The sequence below is a fragment of the Nomascus leucogenys genome, chromosome 22a, assembly GCF_006542625.1.
Source record: "Nomascus leucogenys isolate Asia chromosome 22a, Asia_NLE_v1, whole genome shotgun sequence".
Taxonomy (NCBI): Eukaryota; Metazoa; Chordata; class Mammalia; order Primates; family Hylobatidae; genus Nomascus; species Nomascus leucogenys.
In genome coordinates, this window is record NC_044402.1 from 31,599,863 (window position 1) to 31,619,807 (window position 19,945).

General features: G+C 43.9%; 1 protein-coding gene across 2 annotated transcripts in view; it reads left to right on the forward strand.

Moving 5' to 3' along the window:
- The window catches only part of ENTPD5 (ectonucleoside triphosphate diphosphohydrolase 5 (inactive)), a 50,382-nt gene that overhangs the window by 19,602 nt on the left and 10,835 nt on the right, over nt 1–19,945 (forward strand). For both annotated transcript variants that reach the window (XM_003260739.4, XM_030803819.1), the window contains exons 4-8: nt 8,369–8,653; nt 9,641–9,720; nt 13,649–13,792; nt 19,447–19,522; nt 19,782–19,817. In XM_003260739.4, the coding sequence (XP_003260787.1) occupies nt 8,437–8,653; nt 9,641–9,720; nt 13,649–13,792; nt 19,447–19,522; nt 19,782–19,817 (553 nt within the window). In that variant the 5' untranslated portion in view covers nt 8,369–8,436. The remainder of the gene's footprint in view (nt 1–8,368; nt 8,654–9,640; nt 9,721–13,648; nt 13,793–19,446; nt 19,523–19,781; nt 19,818–19,945) is intronic.

Genomic DNA, 19,945 nt, shown 5'->3' on the forward strand with positions numbered 1-19,945 from the left:
AAATTGAGACGGGGTTCACTCTGTCACCCAGGCTGGAGTATAGTGGTGCGATCTCGGCTCACAGCAACCTCCACCTCCCAGGGGGCTCAAGCAATCCTCCCACCTCAACCTCCCAAATAGCTGGGACTACAGGTGCATTCCACCATGCCTGACTAGTTTTTGTTTCTTTGGTGGAGACGAGGTTTCATCATGTTGCCCAGGCTGGTCTCGAACTCCTGAGCTCAAGCAATCTGCCTGCCTTGGCCTCCCAAAGTGCTAGGATTACAGATGTGAGCCACTGTGCCCGGCCTCAAATGTCATTTCTTGATGCGTTTCCAAATCTTCTAGGGAGTTAGTCCTGGGTTTTCAGTTCCTTTACTTTTTTTTTTTTTTTTTTTTTTTTTTTTTTTTTTGAGATAGAGTCTCACTGTCACCCAGGCTGGAGTGCAGTGATGTGATCTCGGCTAACTGCAACCTTCGCCTCCTGGGTTCAAGTGATTCTCCTGCCTCAGCCCCCTGAATAGCACAGGTGCATGCCACCATGCCTGGCTAATTTTTTAATTTTTAGTAGAGGTGGGGTTTCATCATGTTGGTCAGGCTGGTCTGGAACTCCTGACCTCATGATCCGCCCGCCTTGGCCTCCCAAAGTGCTGGGATTACAGGTGTGAGCTACTGCACCCGGCCCTTTACTTTTTTTTTTTTTTGAGACGGAGTCTCGCTCTGTTGCCCAGGCTAGAGTGCAGTGGCTCGATCTTGGCTCACTGCAACCTCCGCCTCCCAGGTTCAAGCAATTCTCCTGCCTCACCCTCCTGAGTGGCTGGGATTACAGGCACGTGCCACCGTGCCTGGCTCATTTTTGTATATTTAGTAGAGACAGGGTTTTACCATGTTGGTCAGGCTGGTCTTGAACTCCTGACCTCGTGATCTGCCCACCTCAGCCTCCCAAAGTGCTGGGATTACAGGAGTGAGCCACTGTGCCCAGCCTACCTTTTTTTTTTTTTTTTTGAGACAGAGTCTTACTCTGTCACCTAGGCTAGAGTGCAATGGTGTGATCTTGGCTCACTGCAACCTCTGCGTCCTGAGTTCAAGCAATTCTCGTTCCTCAGTCTCCTGAGTAGTTGGGATTACAGGCGCAGGCCACACCTGGCTAATTTTTGTATTTTTAGTACAAATTTGTACAATTTTGTATTTTTAGTACAAATACGTTGGCCAGGCTGGTCACGAACTCCTAACTTGAGGTAATCCGCCCACCTTGGCCTCCCAAAGTGCTGGGATTACAGGCGTGAGCTACTGCGCCTGGCTTCTTTACCATTTTTATGCTTAGTTTAAAAAGTTACGGTTATTTTTATATATGTCTGCCACCTCTGCCAGACTCAGCATCTTGAATAAAAAGATCTGTTTCCCTCACCTTTACTTTTCTGGCACCTAGCACTTAATAGGCATCAGTAAACATTTGTAGAATTAAGCAATTGAGTGGTCCTGACAAGGCTCCTGACTGCAGTCCTTACATGTAGCTACCAGATTTGTATTTGGATACTCCCTAGTTCAGTATCTTCAGTGGTTTCCTATCACCTGCAGAGTAAAGTCCAAACTCCTTAGCTGAGTATTTGATGTCCTCTACTATGTGACCTCAATCTACCTTTTCAACTTTATTTCCTACTATAGTTGGTCAAACTGATCCATTCACTGTTCCCCAGGGGCCCCCATCCCTTTTCCACATCCATGTCTTGATTCATGGTTTTATTCCTGAAAAGGACTCCTTGTCTGTCCTAATTCATTTCCCTCCTCAGGACCCTCCTCAGATACGACCTTTTTCACAGAGCCTTCTCCATCATCTCAGCTTTGAAGTTTCAGAGCATAGTAACTGTGCTGCTAGACACATTTTCACTTTATAGAGGTAATTTATGGACATGTATTTTTTCTCCAACTTAGTATAGTTTCTTAGGGTTTCTTAAAGTTTCTAAGATGATTTATCTTTGTGTGCTGTACTTGTAAGCAGCAGTAAGAAATTGCTAATTTCTGGAATGGCTGTCGCTGTTGGTTACTACAGGGTGAATGAAGGAATGAAGACAAAGACAAAAGGATCTGTTTTGAAAGAAGGGGTCAGGGGGCTCCTTGCTTCTAGTGAGCAAAGGCAGCCCTGAGCTTCTACAGCCCTTTGTATTTATTAGGTAGAAAGAGCAGGGAGGGAGAGGTAACAGTTGTTCAGCTGCTAGATTTATCACAGGTACACATAATTGCTTTCTTTGTACAACAGGCTTCAGATGTTCCTATAGATAATCACAAGGAACACTGCGCTGGGGGTGTGACTGCCCTCAGCATACCTTCTGGTGGCAGACACGGTTTGTCAGTTTTCCAACATCCTGCTTTCATGAGAACAGTTTTCTGTTTGCTCATATAACCTCCAGTGGCATACTGAGTTGGTCACGACCCTCATTCTTTCTGCCTGTAACACATGGCCAAATGAATGAATTAATATAGGAATAAATAGGCTTCACATGCCCTATCCATGGGCTAGTTTGGAGGGGAATTGGGAGTTGGACATGTGATACCTAGGCCGCAGTGGGACACTGGGAAAGGGGGTACTCCTTGCCCTGTTGCTTTTGCCTGCATATTCCATTAGCTTAGTTGTACCAAGTCCATTTGGGATTCAATTACTGGTGTCCAGCATGTTCCAGGCCTAATATTAATACCTGTCTTTGGGAATACAAAAGATACCATGCACCACCCACCTTAGACATCCTTCAGATAGCAAGGTGTGTCAGGGCTGTGGCCCTTTGTATTAGGTACATAGGTCTTAAGTTATATCCTCAAATGAGGCATTGCTCACTTTGCTGCAGCCTGTCCTGAACTTAGCTTATTAGACCTACCTTGGTTTTGCTTGGCTTGGCTTACTTATGCACTGGGTGGTTTAACTATATTGGTTCCATAGTTCAGCTTACTGTTTAAAAATTTCATTCTAGTTACATTTTAAACTTGCCTTATGTTTAATTTTTAACTTGTTAAGGCTAGCTTTGCTGTGGAGCTCAGATGAATTGTCAGTGGGAGCTTTTACATTTCACTCTTTTTTTTTTTTTTGAGACGGAGTCTCGCTCTGTCACCCAGGCTGGAGTGCAGTGGCGCGATCTCAGCTCACTGCAAGCTCCGCCTTCCGGGTTCACACCATTCTCCTGCCTCAGCCTCCAGAGTAGCTGGGACTACAGGCGCCCGCCACCATGCCCGGCTAATTTTTTCTATTTTTTTAGTAGAGACGGGGGTTTCACCGTGTTAGCCAGGATGGTCTCGATCTCCTGAGCTTGTGATCCGCCCACCTCAGCCTCCCAAAGTGCTGGGATTACAGGCGTGAGCCACCGCGCCTGGCCAACATTTCACTCTTTTTAGACCTTTTGGTGGACCTTTCTAATCACCTATCCAATTTTCCACTGTTGTGAGATACTGTATTATTTTATCCAAGTCAATCAATAATGATATTTGCTTAGGGAGTCAACAGAAAGACATAACTAACAATCAATGTCACTATGGGAAAGGAAAACAAGTCCACTCCTTTTGAAATCTGATTCTCTGCTTCCAGAGCCATTTTCCCTCACACTGGCCATCTTTATTCTGGTACACCTCTATATTCCAGCTGTACTGAGCTGTTAATACTTGAAATTCTCAGAATCCTCCTTGTGTCATTTTCCCAGCATAATTCCTACCTCTCATCCCTCAAGAAGCCTCCCAGTGCCATCCCACCTTCACCTTTCCCCTTCCAAGCCAGGTTTCTTGTCCCTTATATCTGTTGCTAGAGCACTTTGTGTGCCTTTCTGTCAGAGAACTTATCACAGTACATTACAGCCATTGGTTTGCTTGTCTGGGTTTTGTTTGTTTGTTTTTTGAGACAGGTTCTTGCTCTGTAGCCCAGGCTGGAATGCAGTGATATAATCATGGTTCATGCAGCCTTGACCTCTTAGGCTCAAGCGATCCTCCCACCTTAGCCTTCTGAGTAGCTGGGACTACAGGTGCATGCCACAATGCCCAGATAATTTTTTTATTTTTGTAGAGACAAACCTTCACTGTGTTGCCCAGGGTGGTCTTGAAATCCTGACCTCAAGTAATCCTCCTGCCTCGACCTTCCAAAGTGCTAAGATTACAGACATGAGCCACTGTGCCCAGCCCTGTTTTCTCCAGTAAGCTGAAATTTCTTCTTTATCTGAGCCTATATCTGATTCCTCTGTGTATATCAAGAATCTAGCACAGTGCCTGGTATATATTAGATACTCAGTACATGCTTATTAACTAGACAGTTCAATGCCCAGGTTTCTAAAGTTTGTTTTTTTTTTTAAGAGACCAAGTTACATTCCATCTACGTTTCTAAATTCTGTGTCAGGGATGGAAGGTATTGAGAAGTGCTATTAACTTTTCTGTTTGGCTAACAAAAACACAGAAATGAGTTCCTGAGCAGCTTCCGCCCATGAGCGATAATCCTACTAGTTGGCAATTAACTCTGATAAAAGTAGATGTACGAATTGTGTACTCAGAGAAAAAGAGAGTAAGGGAGGAGGGAAGGATAGAGAAGGGAGTGAGTTAGCAAAATGCCACACTGTTAGTTGCAAACTGGCACAAAGGTGAATGCGGTTCATGAGGCTTGATTAAGAAGAGCTGAAACAGGAGCAAAGAGCAAAAGGCAACCTGCAGCGAAAGCGAGGACTCGGAACAGGCAGACACAAGCAGGTGAGCACATGAATGGGGCCCAGGTCCTCTGGGATTGTGGTCTCTCAGGCTTCCGGGGACATGGAAGAAGGGAAGCCAGAGTGTGGCGCTCTGGGAAAGCTGAGTGGGGAGGATTCATGTTTACTCCAGGTATAAAGAGACACAAAAGACCATAGAAGGAGATGGAGATAGTGACAAACACTGGCTGGCACCAGAGTCTCAACAAAAAGAATTGGAAACAGGGCTTTGTTGGGGGTGAATAAGAGATAGTGAGCAAGAGAAAATGAGGAGACCAATTCTGAAAGGAGTAGATTTAAATGTACTGACGTATACATACCTCCCTAGTCTACAAAAAGTACCCCTATCTGCACTATTTTGAGTAGCATATAAAACTTGACACATTTGGATAAATGTCACCTTTATATAACAAATGTGGGGAAAACCTTCACTGAAGCTTGGAATTGTGATTTTTTCAAGGGCTGGGTAATCTTTTGGAAAGCAGTCAGCTATTATTATTATTATTTGAGATAGAGTCTCTCTCTGTCACTCAGGCTGGAGTGCAGTGGCACACTTACAGGCGTGAGCCACTGTGCCCGACTAGCTGTTATACTTTTATTAAATGGATGAGATCTAGTGCCTGAGTTACTGTATTATTGTTTATCCCTTTGGAGTATTCATTCAACATCTACTGTGTGCTTACACCACCATTCCAGCACCAAGAACAATAAAAAACAAAACAGATAAAAATTCCTGCTTTCGGGTCAGCCAGGGTGGCTCATGCCTGTAATCCTAGCATTTTGGGAGGCTGAGGCGGGCGGATCACTTGAGACCAGAAGTTTGAGAACAGCCTGGCCAACATGGCAAAACCCTGTCTATTAAAAATACAAAATTAGCCAGTCGCAGTGGCACATGCTTGTAATCCCCGCTACTTGGGAGGCTGAGGCACGAGAATCGCTTGAACCCAGGAGGCAGAGGTTGCAGTGAGGTGAGATTGCATCACTGCACTCCAGCCTGGGTGATAGAGCAAGACTGTGTATTAAAAAAAAAAAAAAAAATTCTGCCTGCCTATGTATAGTTCACATACTGGGTGAAGGTGGCAGGAAACAGGAAATATGAAAATAAACAAAAGTAAATTATATAATGTATTAGATGGTAAAAAGTCCTGTGGAGAAAAATAAACAGAAAAGGAAGATAGGAAAACATGATGTGGTCAGATGGGTTATAATTTTAAATAAGGTGGACAAGGGAGGTCTCACTGAGAAGCTGACATATTTGAGCAAAGATTTTAACATAGTGAATGAGCAAGCTGTGCAGACTGGGGTTCTGTAAAATAGGATGTCATTCTATAAATGTAAGACTTTTTTTTTTTTTTTTTTTTTTGAGACAGAGTCTTGCTCTGTTGCCCAGGCTGGAGTGCTGGTGCAATATTAGCTCATTGCAACCTCTGCCTCCCAGGTTCAAGCGATTCTCCTGACTCAGCCTCCCAAGTAGTTGGGATTACAGGTGCCTGCCACCGCGCCTGGCTAATTTTTGTGTTTTTAGTAGAGATGGGCTGTCACCATGTTGACCAGTCTGGTTTCGAACTCCTGACCTCATGGTCCACCCGCCTCGGCCTCCCAAAGTGCTGGGATTACAGGTGTGAGCCACTGCACCTGGCGCATTAGTTATTTTAAAATGGCTTACATTGTTCGGTGCGGTGGCTCGCACCTGTTATCCCAGGACTTTGGGAGGCTGAGGCGAGTGGATCACCTGAGGTCAGGAGTTCGAAACCAGCCTGGCCAACATGGTGAAACCCCGTCTCTACTAAAAATACAAAAAATTAGCCGGGTGTGGTGGTATGTGCCTGTAATCCTAGCTTCTAGGTAGGCTGAGGCAAGAGACTTTTGTGATTCCAGGAGGCAGAGGTTGCAGTGAGCCAAGATTGCACCATTGCACTCCAGCCTGGGCAACAGAGTGAGACTCCATCTCAAAATAAATAAATAAATAAATAAATAAATAAAGTTAAAAAAATAATGCCTAATGCCATTTTAAAATAACTAATCTTAAAAGTGGGATTGCAAGTGGTGTTAGAATGTAGTTACTGAGAGCAGAAAGGGGCATTCTATTTGTTCATCCTTTGCTTTCTCTAAAATCTATTGTTTGGTTTTACACTGAACAACTGGTATGACTCTGCAGGGTTTTTTATTTGTTTTTTGTTTTTTCGTGAAAACAGATACCTAGGATGCCTTTTTTCACCTTTGAAATCTCTGGAAGAAAAACAAATATTTACTTAATAGAAGCTGGAGAGGTTTTTCAAAAACTACAATGATATATTAATACAAAATATGGGTGACCCCTGAAGAAACTGCAGTCACACAGAGGAAGGAAAGCTGCTGCCTAGAATGCCATTAATTCACTTTCTGAGGGAGAAGAGGGACCAAGAGTTGGACAAAGCAAGGATCTGTTAACGCTCAGAGACTCTGAAGAGTTGTTTCTGTTTTGAGTTATTTAGTTTGATCTACATGTCTGGCTCATTTGCTGTAAAAGAATCAGCCAGAGTGTGAACCTGGCCAGGCAGCTATCCTGTATCAGTGGTTGATTTCCTGGGTTGAAGTTTCCTTTGTTTGGGATTGTAAAAGGTCAAACAATTTTGTTTGTTCCTCTCCTAACCAATAGCTCCTATTCTTAACTACAGGATAGAAGTTCAACCTGAGCCTCCCAAAGTGCTGGAATTATAGGCCGGAGCCACTGTTCCTGGCCCCCACCCTATAATTAAAAGCAAAGTGGCTGGGCGCGGTGGCTTACGCCTGTAATCCCAGCACTCTGGGAGGCCAAGGCGGGTGGATCACAAGGTCAGGAGTTCAAGACCAGCCTGACCAACATGGTGAAACCCATCTCTACTAAAAATACAAAAATTAGCTGGGTGTGGTGGTGTGCCCCTGTAATCCCAGCTACTCAGGAGGCTGAGGCAGGAGAATCGCATGAACCCAGGAGGCAAGAGGTTTCAGTGAGCTGAGATTGCGCCACTGCACTCCGGCCTGGGCGACAGAGTGAGACTCTGTCTCAAAAAAATTAAAAAAAAAAAGCAAAGTTCATTATGAAATATGCCAGGCCCAGAAAGATACATACTGCATGTTCTCACTCACATATGGGAGCTAAAAAAGTTGATCTCATGGAAGTAGAGTAGAATGACAGTTACCAGAGGGGCTGGGAAGGGTAGTGGGGTGTGGAGAGATTAAGAGAACTTGGTTAATGGGTATAAACTTACAATTAGATAGAAGGAATAAGTTATAGTGTTTGATAGTTCAGTACAGTGACTATAGTTAACAATATTTTATTGTGTATTTCAAAATAGCTAGAAGATTTGAAATGTTTCCAACACAAAAAATGATAAATGTTGTAATAGATATCCTAGATTCTCTGATTTGATCTTTACACATTGTCTGCATATATCAAAATATCACATGTATTCCATAAATATGTACAATTACTTTGTATTTTTAAAAACCAAAGCGTGGGAAAATATATCTTCAATTCCAATTTCCTTTTGGAACTAGATACCCTTTGGAAAAGGTGCTAAGAGCCCACATCACCCTGGTTTAGCTTGTTGTACAGGTTATTAGAATAGGGAAGGAACACCTTGGGCCCAGGAGTGTTTCTTCTTTTACAGGTGTAACTAAAAAAGCTAGTTGGTCTAACTTGTGTGTCTTTGTCCTATAAGCCTGCAGGTGTGTGAGCAGGATTGCTTCTGCAACAAAAGCCTCCACCCAGCCACATCTTGGGAAAAGAATGGCCACTTCTTGGGGCGCAGTCTTTTTCATGCTGGTGGTATCCTGTGTTTGCAGCGCTGTCTCCCACAGGAACCAGCAGACTTGGTTTGAGGGTATCTTCCTGTCTTCCATGTGCCCCATCAACGTCAGTGCCAGCACCTTGTATGGAATTATGTTTGATGCAGGGAGCACTGGAACTCGAATTCATGTTTACACCTTTGTGCAGAAAATGCCAGGTAGGTGCAACTGGGACCCTTACTAGAGTCTGTAAATTCACACTTTAGCATCTCCTCCCAGAAACAAATATGCTGAGAGTTTATTATGTGAATTACAGAATCGCACACCTAATGGATGTCTTTCTTCAGAGAACTTTGGACTACAATTGAACATATGGTTTATTTATTTTTATTTATTTGTTTTGTTTTTATTTTTTAACTTTTTTCTGAGACAAGGTCTTGCTTTGTTGCCTGGTCTGTAGTGCAGTGGCATGATGACACATCACTGCAGCCTTGACCTCCTGGGCTCAAGCAGTCCTTCCACCTCAGCCCCCTGAGTTGCTGTGACTACAGGTGTGTGCCACCATGCCCAGCTCATTTTTAAATTTTTTAATAGAGACCTGCTCAGGCTGGCCTCAAACTCCTGGGCTCAAGTGATCCTCCCACCTCAGCCTCCCAAAGTACTGGGATTATAGGTGTGAGTCACCATGCTTGGCCAGAACACATGGTTTAATTCAGTGTGAAATTAGAAGAGAGCTGGGCTGTCTGTAGTCTGAAACCCATGTGTTCAAAAAGAATAGCTATAATTTGTTCTTCCTCCTTAAACATGGGATACTCCAGGGATCCATAACATTCAGAATATGGGGAGTGGTTTTGGGAGAAAGATCACATGAGAATTTCACTGCCATCCTTGGACATGAGGCTAGGAAACCCTGAAGATTAACTTTTTCTGAATTGTCAGTGTTTTTTCCTCAGGCCACTCATGGAACCTGGGGAAAGGTGGAGGAGCTAGATGTCCACCAAAGAAATAGTAGCAGAAATGGACCCTCAGAGGTTGCTCTAGTCCCTCTTTCCAGTACTCCTACAAGACATTCCTCACAAGTAGGATCATTTGAGACAACTTCAGGGAAGTCATAGGAAAGCTTACAGAGACAGAGCCCAGCATCTGAAGCAGCCTAACTTTTGGTAACCAGCTCTCTCTTCTGTTTTGTTCCATGGACAAAATAGGACAGCTTCCAATTCTAGAAGGGGAAGTTTTTGATTCTGTGAAGCCAGGACTTTCTGCTTTTGTAGATCAACCTAAGCAGGTGAGTTTCTTATGATTTGATGTTTAGATTCTCAATGCCTTGATAACTTGACCACACCACTGCTGTTAAATATTTCATGCTATTCACTAATGAGATTGAGGTCATGTGTGAGATCAGCTTTCTCTCCTCAGCTAATCTCCTGGATAAAATTAATTATATTTCCCACGCTCATGAGGGCTGGGTGGAAGAAGGCTAGAAAATTGGTTGTGGTAATGCAAGGATGACACTAGCTTTTAAGAGATTACTCCCTATGTACTTACTGTTTAAAATTTTGAGTGGAAGCCATCAATTGTATTTGTTCATGTAAATGCAGAAGATAGACACGAAGTTCTATAGGGTATGATGTATAAACATGGCAGTTGAAGGGATGGTGAGCAGTGAATTCCATTTCAGAGTGCCTTGATACAGGATGGAACCATACCTATACTTGAGAAATTAGGCAACAATCCATCATGACAAAAATCTTTGGTGGTAGAAGATGAATAGAGAGTTTGTGGCGACTATATTTCACATTTGAGCACCCACAACATACTACATCCTATGTGTCTGAGGTCACATTGAAATAGAATAAGGCAGAATGTTAAACTTGGGGAGCAAATGTAAAGGTATTTATTGCTCATTGTCACAAGAATAATCATTACCCAAATGCTTGATGTTAGATTTGAGTTTGGAGAACTGAGAGGATATATGGATATATATACTTTTTTTTTTTTGGATGGAGTATCACTCTGTTACCCAGGCTGGAGTGCAGTGGCCTGATCTCGGCTTACCACAACCTCCGCCTCCTGGGTTCAAGTGATTCTCCTGCCTTAGCCTCCTGAGTAGCTGGGACTACAGGCATGTGCCACCATGCCTGGCTAATTTTTGTATTTTTAGTAGAGACGGAGTTTCACTATGTTGGCCAGGCTGGTCTCGAACTCCTGACCTTGTGATCCGCCCACCTCACCCTCTCAAAGTGCTGGGATTACAGGTGTGAGCCACCGCGCCTGGCCCCGAGAGGATATATTTTCTTAGTTCAGTAGCACATGGATAGCAAATCTACTAGAAAAATTAGGAGCTGTTCAAAAGAGACTACTGTCAGAGTAAACAGGCAACCTACAGAATGGGAGAAAATTTTTACAATCTACCCATCTGACAAAGGGCTAATATCCAGAATATACAAAGAACTTAAACAAATTTACAAGAAAAAATCAAACAACCCCATCAAAAAGTGGGCAAAGGATATGAACAGACACTTCTCAAAAGAAGACATTTATGCAGCCAACAGACACATGAAAAAATGCTCATCATCACTGGCCATCAGAGAAATGCAAATCAAAACCACAATGAGATACCATCTCACGCCAGTTAGAATGGCGATCATTAAAAAGTCAGGAAACAACAGGTGCTGGAGAGGATGTGGAGAAATAGGAACACTCTTACACTGTTGGTGGGACTGTAAACTAGTTCAGCCACTGTGGAAGACAGCGTGGTGATTCCTCAAGGATCTAGGACTAGAAATACTATTCGACCCAGCCATCCCATTACTGGGTATATACCCAAATGATTATAAATCATGCTGCTATAAAGACACATGCACACGTATGTTTATTGTGGCATTATTCACAATATCAAAGACTTGGAACCAACCCACATGTCCATCAATGATAGACTGGATTAAGAAAATGTGACACATATACACCATGGAATACTATGCAGCCATAAAAAAGGATGAGTTCATGTCCTTTGCAGGGACATGGATGAAGCTGGCAACCATCATTCTGAGCAAACTGTCGCAAGGACAGAAAACCAAATACTGCACGTTCTCACTCATAGGTGGGAATTGAACAATGAGGACACCGGGTGGGGAACATCACACACCGGGGCCTGTAGTGGGGTGGAAAGAGCGGGGAGGGATAGCATTAGGAGATATACCTAATGTAAATGACGAGTTAATGGGTGCAGCCCACCAACATGGCACATGTATACATATGTAACAAACCTGCACGTTGTGCACATGTACCCTAGAACTTAAAGTATTAAAAAAAAAATACCAGGGTCAGGGGTATATTTGAATAGTAGATAAATTAATTAATTAATTAAAAATAAATAAATAAATAAATAAAAATTAGGAGCTGTTGAAAGCAACTATATTATTAGAAACTTACTTGGCATTGGCCGGGCGTGGCGGCTCATGCTTGTAATCCCAGCACTTTGGGAGGCCGAGGCAGGCGGATCACGAGGTCAGGAGATCGAGACCATGGTGAAACCCCGTCTCTACTAAAAATACAAAAAATTAGCCGGGCGTGGTGGCGGGTGCCTATAGTCCCAGCTACTCAGAGAGGCTGAGGCAGGAGAATGGCGTGAACCCGGGAGGCGGAGCTTGCAGTGAGCCGAGATCGCGCCACTGCACTCCAGCCTGGGTGACAGAGCGAGACTCCGTCTCAAAAAAAAAAAAAAGAAACTTACTTGGCATTTAGAAAAGGTGATCATGTTGTGGTTGCTAACAATAATGATCAAAGGGCAGTCAGATATCAGAATAAAAGTTCATTCAGGGAAATAGTGGATTTAAAATAATGGTTTTCATTTATTACAAATTGAGCATCTACTGTGTGCCATATGATGATACAAAAATGAGCCTGACATGTTCTTTAGGAGATCATCAAAAGTATCGCATTATTACTGCCACAGCTTATGTGGCAACCACACGCACTCTGCCTCATGCACACAACAGTTTAGTGGTGGTAGGCGGCATATCTCCCATCCCACACTTGAGGAAAGCAAGTCCCAACAAGGCCAAGTAACCTAAGTTAGGCCACAGGGCTAGCAAGCAAGTCTTCTGACTCTAACTCCTGTGTTTTCTTCACTATACCATCCTAAAGCTGATTTATATATAAGACACATGAAATAATCAGCCAGGTGTGGTGGCGCATGCCTGTAATCCCAGCTACTCAGGAGGCTGAGGCAGGAGAATCGCTTGAACCCGGGAGGCAGAGGTTGCAGTCAGCCGAGATTGTGCCATTGCACTCCAGCCTGGGCAACAAGAGCGAAACTCCGTCTAAAAAAAAAAAAAAGAAAAGAAAAATAAATAATCAACTAAAATGATCATAATATAAAAGAATAATTTGGCCAGGCACAGTGGCTCATGCTTGTAATCCCAGCACTTTGGGAGGGTGAGGTCAGTGGATCACTTGAGGTCAGGTATTCGAGACCAGCCTGGCCAAGATGGTGACACCCCGTCTCTACTAAAAATACAAAAATTATCTGGGTGTGGTGGCATATGCCTGTAATCCCAGCTATTTGGGTGGCTGAGGCACAAGCATCGCTTGAACCTGGGAGGTGGAGGTTGCAGTGAGCCAAGAACACACCACTGCACTCCAGCCTGGGTGACAGAGGAAGACTGTCTCAAAAAAAAAAAAAAGGAAAGAATAATTTTTTATTAGGACTGTCAAAATGAAATGGATTCTCTTTTTTTTTTTTTTTTGAGGTGGAGTCTCACTCTGTTGTGCAGGCTGTAGGGCAGTGGCATAAGCTTGACTCACTGCAACCTCTGCCTTCCAGGTTCAAGCAATGCTCTTGCCTCAGCCTCCCGAGTAGCTGAGACTATAGGTGTGTGCCACCATGCCTGGCTTATTTTTGTATTTTTTAGTGGAGATGGGGTTTCACCATGTTGGTCAGGCTGATCTCAAACTCCTGACCTCAAGTGATCCGCCCACCTTGGCCTCCCAAAGTGCTGGGATGACAGGTGTGAGACACCACCGTGCCTGGCCTGGATTCTCCTTCTTCAAAGCGGCCCACTTCTCTAGGTTTCTCCTGCTACAGAGCAGAGAGAGGTTGGAGCCCTATGCCACCTCCCTCTTCTTGCTCCCACAAAGTATGTTGACAGAATAGACCAATGCCAGCCACTAGATGGATCGTTCATCGGATGAATGGGTTGTCTCTTTTGAAGGGTGCTGAGACCGTTCAAGGGCTCTTAGAGGTGGCCAAAGACTCAATCCCCCAAAGTCACTGGAAAAAGACCCCAGTGGTCCTAAAGGCAACAGCGGGACTACGCTTACTGCCAGAACACAAAGCCCAGGCTCTGCTCTTTGAGGTAAGTTTTAAAACTGCATCTTGGATCATTCTGCCCTTTTCCCTATATGAATACTTTATGAGTTTTTAGCCTTTTGGAATGTGACCACTACCTTCAGTATTCCACCGCTGCCAAAGCACTGTGATGACTCTGACCACTTGTTATAGCTAGTTGTTTACATTTTCAACTATCACTCTTAAATGTATAGAGCTTTTCCTAAAAAATTTAAAGTACTTTCTATCTAGGATATTCCTCATTCTTTTTATTTTTATTTTTATTTTTTGAGATGGAGTCTCACTCTGTCACCCAGGCTGGAGTGCAGTGGCGCCATCTTGGCTCACTGCAAGCTCCACCTCCCAGGTTCATGCCATTATGCCTCAGCCTCCTGAGTAGCTGGGACTACAGGCACCTGCCACCACGCCTGACTAATTTTTTGTATTTTTAGTAGAGACGGGGTTTCACTGCCTTAGCCAGGATGGTCTCGATCTCCTGACCTCGTGATCCGCCCTCCTCGGCCTCCCAAAGTGCTGGAATTACAGGCATGAACTGCGGCACCCGGCTGATATTCTTCATTCTTTTAGATTTTTAAAGCAGAATCAGAAATTGTTTCTAATCAACTTTATTAAGATAAACTTACGTACAATAAAATGTATCTATTTTAGGCTGGGCACGGTGGCTCACACCTGTAATCCCAGCACTTTGGGAGGCTAAGGCGGGTGGATTGCCTGAGGTCAGGAGTTTGAGACCAGCCTGGCTAACATGGTGAAACCTCATCTCTACTAAAAATACAAAAATTAGCTGGGCATTGTGGCGCACGCCTGTAGTCCCAGCTACTCAGGAGGCTGAGGCAGGAGAATCGCTTCAACCCAGGAAGCAGAGGTTCCAGTAAGCTGAGATCACACCACTGCACTCCAGCCTGTGCAACAGAATGAGACTCCCATCTCAAAAAAAAAAAAATATATCTATTTTAGGCGTACAGTTAAATGAGTTTTGACAAGAAATAGAAATTTCCTCATGCTCGTGAGTTTCCCTCACCCCTGAAACCAACCAATCACTAATTTGCTTTCTGTAACTATAAATAAGTTTTGCTTATTCTTTTCATATAAATGGAATTATACAGTTTTTATTTTTATTTTTATATATCTGGCTTTTTTCCTTTCAGCATAAAGTTTTTGAGAAGAATAATGGAACTTTAAGGTTTGATTTTTTTTTTTTTTTTTTGGAAACAGAGTCTCACTCTGTCTTCCAAGCTTGAGTGCAGTGGCACGATCTTGGCTCACTGCAACCTCTGCCTCCCAGGTTCAAGCAATTCTCCTGCCTTAGCCTCCCAATTAACTGAGATTACAGTTACGTGCCACCACAACTGGCTAATTTTTATAATTTTTTTTGTAGCCATAGAGTTTCACCATGTTGCCCAGGCTTGGTTTCAAACTCCTGAGCTCAGGCAGTCCACCTTCCTTGGCCTCCCAAAGTGCTAGGATTATAGGAACAGGCATGAGCCACCACGCCTGGTGAAGTCATATATATATATATATATATATTTTTTTTTTTTTTTTTTTTTTCTGTTGCCCAGGCTGGAGTGCAGTGGCACAATGTTGGCTCACTGCAACCTCCGCCTCCCAGGTTCAAGCAATTCTTCTGCCTCAGCCTCCAGAGTAGCTGGGATTACAGGCATGCACCACCACGCCTGGCTAATTTTTGTATTTTTTGTGGAGACAGGGTTTCACCATGTTGGCCAGGCTGGTCTCAAACTCCTGGCCTCAAACTCCACCCGCCCCGGCCTCCCAAAGTGCTGGGATTACAGACGTGAGCCACTGCACCCGGCCCCAAGTCATATATTTCAACTCCCTTCTTATTCAGATCAAAAATTTAAGTATAGAGAGTTTTGTTAAATTCAGTATTTTTATTTTTATTCTTATTTATTTATTTATTTTTTGAGAGACGGAGACTTGCTCTGTCGCCCAGGCTGGAGTGCAGCAGTGCGACCTCAGATCACTACAACCTCTGCCTCCCAGATTCAAGCGATTCTCCTGCCTCAGCTTCCCGAGTAGCTGGGACTACAGGCGTGTGCCACCACTCCCAGCTAATTTTTGTATCTTTTAGTAGAGGTGGGGTTTCGCCATGTTGGTCGGGCTGGTCTCAAACTCCTGACCTAAGGTGATCTGCCCACCTCAGCCTCCCAAAGTACTGGGATTACAGGCATAAGCCATCGTGCTCGGCCAAACTCAGTATTTTTAAATTTTATTGTACATATTTGTTATGCAATAAACATGTAAGTTAATAAAATTTAAATTTCATGTTGTGAAGAATATAAGCAGAATCTCATTATAACAAAAAATCAGGCTCGGTGCAGTGGCTCATGCCTGTAATCTCAACATTTTGGGAGGCCAAAGCAGGAGGATTACTTGAGGCCAGGAATTTGAGACCAGTCCAGGCAACAAAGCAAGACCCCTATTTCTATTAAAAAAATTAAGTCCCGGTGTGGTAGCTCACGCCCAAAATCCCAGCTCTATGGGAGGCCAAGGCGGGCAGATCACCTGAGATCAGGAGTTTGAGACCAGCCTGGCCAACATGGTGAAACCCCGTCTCTACTGAAAATACAAAAATTAGCTGGGCATGGTGGCTCATGCCTGTTGGTCAGCTACTCAGGAGGCTAAGGCAGGAGAATTGCTTGAACTTGGGAGGCAGAGCTTGCAGTGAGCCGAGATCACGCCGCTGCACTCCAGCCTGGGCAACAGAGCGAGACTCTGTCTCAAAAAAAAAAAAAAAAAAGATTGAAACTAAAAATCATAGTAGGCCAGGTGTGGTGGCTCATGCCTGTAATCCCAACACTTTGGGAGGCCGAGGCGGGCGGATCACCTGAGGTCAGGAGTTCAAGACCAGCCTGGCCAACATGGTGAAACCCTGTCTCTAATAAAAATACAAAAATTAGCTGGGCATGGTGGCAGGCACCTGTAATCCCAGCTACTGGGGAAGCTGAGGCAGGAGAATTACTTGAACCTGGGAGGCAGAGGTTGCATGAACCAAGATCGTGCCATTGCACTCCAGCCTGGGTGACAAGAGTGAAACTCTGTCTCAAAAAAAAAAAAAAATCATGGCAAAAACGGACTCTGTATTACAGGTGTACTAATCCCCTAAATCCATTTTCCTTTGACTGTCGGTACAGAGGACTTAAGTCACTTATCCAAGGATGAGCAGCCTTGTATGTCTCTGTGAGAACCTGAATCCTGATTCCTGATGTATTCCTCATTTATTCAACATGAGAGTGCTTACTGGGCCGGGTGCAGTGGCTTACGCCTGTAATCCCAGCACTTTGGGAGGCTGAGGCGGGTGGATCATGAGGTCAGGAGTTCGAGACCATCCTGGCTAACACGGGGAAACCCTGTCTCTACTAAAAATAGACAAAATTAGCCGAGCGTGGTGGCAGGTGCCTGTAGTCCCAACTACTCGGGAGGCTGAGGCAGGAGAATGGTGTGAACCCGGGAGGCAGAGGCTGCAGTGAGCTGAGATGGCGCCACTGCACTCCAGCCTGGGTGACAGAGCAAGACTCTGTCTGAAGAAAAAAAAAAAAAAGGTGCTTACTATGTACTGGGTACTGGTGAAGTTACTGGAATACATTCAGCAGGGAACCAAAAATACAAAAATGGTCTTTGCACTCCTGGAGCTTACATTCTACTTTCAGGAAGACAGAAAATAAACATCTGAACAAGTCAAAAGAAAGTTATATTAGGTGCTGTAGGTGCTATGGAGGGAAAAAAAAAAAGCAGGGAAAGGCAGGTAGGGAATCTGGTGATAGTGTGGGGGAAATGCTATTTTAAATAGGGCAGTCAGGGAAGATGTCTTTGATAAAATTCAATTGATCAGAGATCTGAAGGGGATGAAGAAGCAAGTTACACAAGACATTTGTGGGAAGAATATTCCAGGCTAAAGAAACACCAGGTGCAAAGGCCAGAGGCAGGTATGTGCTTGGTATGTTAGGAACAGCATCCAGGAGGTCAGCATAGCTGGAGAGGAAAGAGTGATATGAGAGGTAAAGAGGTGGTAACCTCAGAGAGGCGGGGTTAAGTGGTGTTTATCATGTAGGATCTCAAAGGCCAGTGTAATCACTTTGGATTTTTCTTTTCTTTTTTTTTTTTTTTTTTTTTGAGACTGAGTTTTGCTCTTGTTGCCCAGGCTGGAGTGCAATGGCGCTATCTCCGCTCACTGCAAACTCCACCTCCCGGGTTCAAGTGATTCTTCTGCCTCAGCCTCCCAAGTAGCTAGGATTACAGGCATGTGCCACCATGCCCGGCTAATATTCTATTTTTAGTATAGATGGGTTTTCACCATGTTGGTCAGGCTGGTCTCAAACTCCTGACTTCAGGTGATCTGCCCGCACTTTGGCTTTTTCTATAAGAAGGAAGCCACTGGAAGGTTTTTTGTTTTTTGGTGTTTTGTTTTATTTTATTTGAGACAGAGTCTCGCTCTTGTTGCCCAGGCTAGAGTGCAATGGCGTGATCTCGGCCCACTGCAACCTCTGCCTCCTGGGTTCAAGCGATTCTCCTACCTCAGCCTCCCAGGTAGCTGGGATTACAGGTGCCCACCACCATGCTAATTTTTTTGTATTTTTAGTAGAGATGGGGTTTCACCATGTTGGCCAGGCTGGTATCGAACTCCTGACCTCAGGTGACCCACCTGCCTCAGCCTCCGAAAGTGCTGGGATGAGAGGTATGAGCCACCACACCTGGCTGCCACTGGAAGGTTTTGAGCCAAGGAAAGACATGATTTGACATCCATTTTTAAAGCACCGTTCTGGCTGCTGTTTTGAGAACAAACTGTAGGATGGGGGAGAAAAGCGGAGAAGGCAAGAGCAGAAGCTCTCTTGCTGTGCTTCATCCTGTTCACTTATCTGTCTTTTCTTTAAAAGTTTGTTTATATATAACTTAACTGGTTTTTCCTGGTTGAAACAGGATCCAGAGGTCATCATGTGGTATGTTTCATCCCATCAGAAATGAGAACAGCAAACAGACTAGAGTTCTTCCTATCCTATTTGGAGAATTCCTTTTTCTTTCCCTTGATAATTATATAAACATAAGACATAACACCCATATCAATGGTCTGTATTATGGAGAGGCAAGATGTTTTTGCAAGATCTTCATTCCCATCTCCTGAAACAGGATTCCTTAAGTCTAGATCTGGAGTCTCCCCATACTCTAGAGGCCCTAGCCATGTGCCAGAATCTGACAGGAACTGGTAGCAGAGTACCTCAGCCCTTAGGTGTGAACTTCACCACAGCGGGTTCGTGTCAGCTCATCTAAGGAATGGAGTGGGAAGGCTCCTTCTAGTTTCCAGTGTATGACCAGGTAGAGTTTATCAGGTTTAAAAAGTTACAGGATCCTGATCTGAGCTGGCAGGGTTAAATATATGCCTTTCTGTAGGTCCAGTTCACCTATACATATAGATGGTTTGATTTAGCTTTACTTAAAGTCAAAGGAATCTCTGTGTTTGTGTTTTTGCAAGAAACTGGTAATGGCTTGCCTAGTTTCTTCTCTAGTTTCTTAGGGCAAAGGAATGAGTTTTGCCAAAATTTTATCTAGTAAAAATGGAGTAGTTTTCTAAGTCTTACAGGACACTGTCAAAATATGGAAATCTATTTTATTGCCTTAGGGAATTTTTTTTTTTTCCTTTTTCTCTAGGTAAAGGAGATCTTCAGGAAGTCACCTTTCCTGGTACCAGAGGACAGTGTTAGCATCATGGATGGATCCGACGAAGGTGGGAGAGGTGTTGATAATGTGTTCCAGGGGGAGAGGGGCAGGATCAGTGAAAGTCTAACTAAAGGAACTGGGGCCAGGGACGGGTCCTGAAGAGAAAGGAATAAACAGAAGGAATGGGATAGCAGGAAATAGAAGACAGGGAGAAAGGAACATGTGCTCTAGACATGAACTTTAGAGAGGAAAAAAAACAAGGATGGGGCCAGGAAAGAGAAAAAAAAATGCTCTGGGATCTAATCCTTGTCTTTCTTTCTTTTTAGGCATATTAGCTTGGGTTACTGTGAATTTTCTGACAGGTAATACATCTTCAAGTTTATCTTTAGAGCTTAACTAGCTTTTACATGCATAGTCAGAAGAGTAAAAAGCCCTTTGTTTCATTCTGTATTGTTTCTTCTTCTTTAAAAAAGGAAAGGAGGCTGGGTGT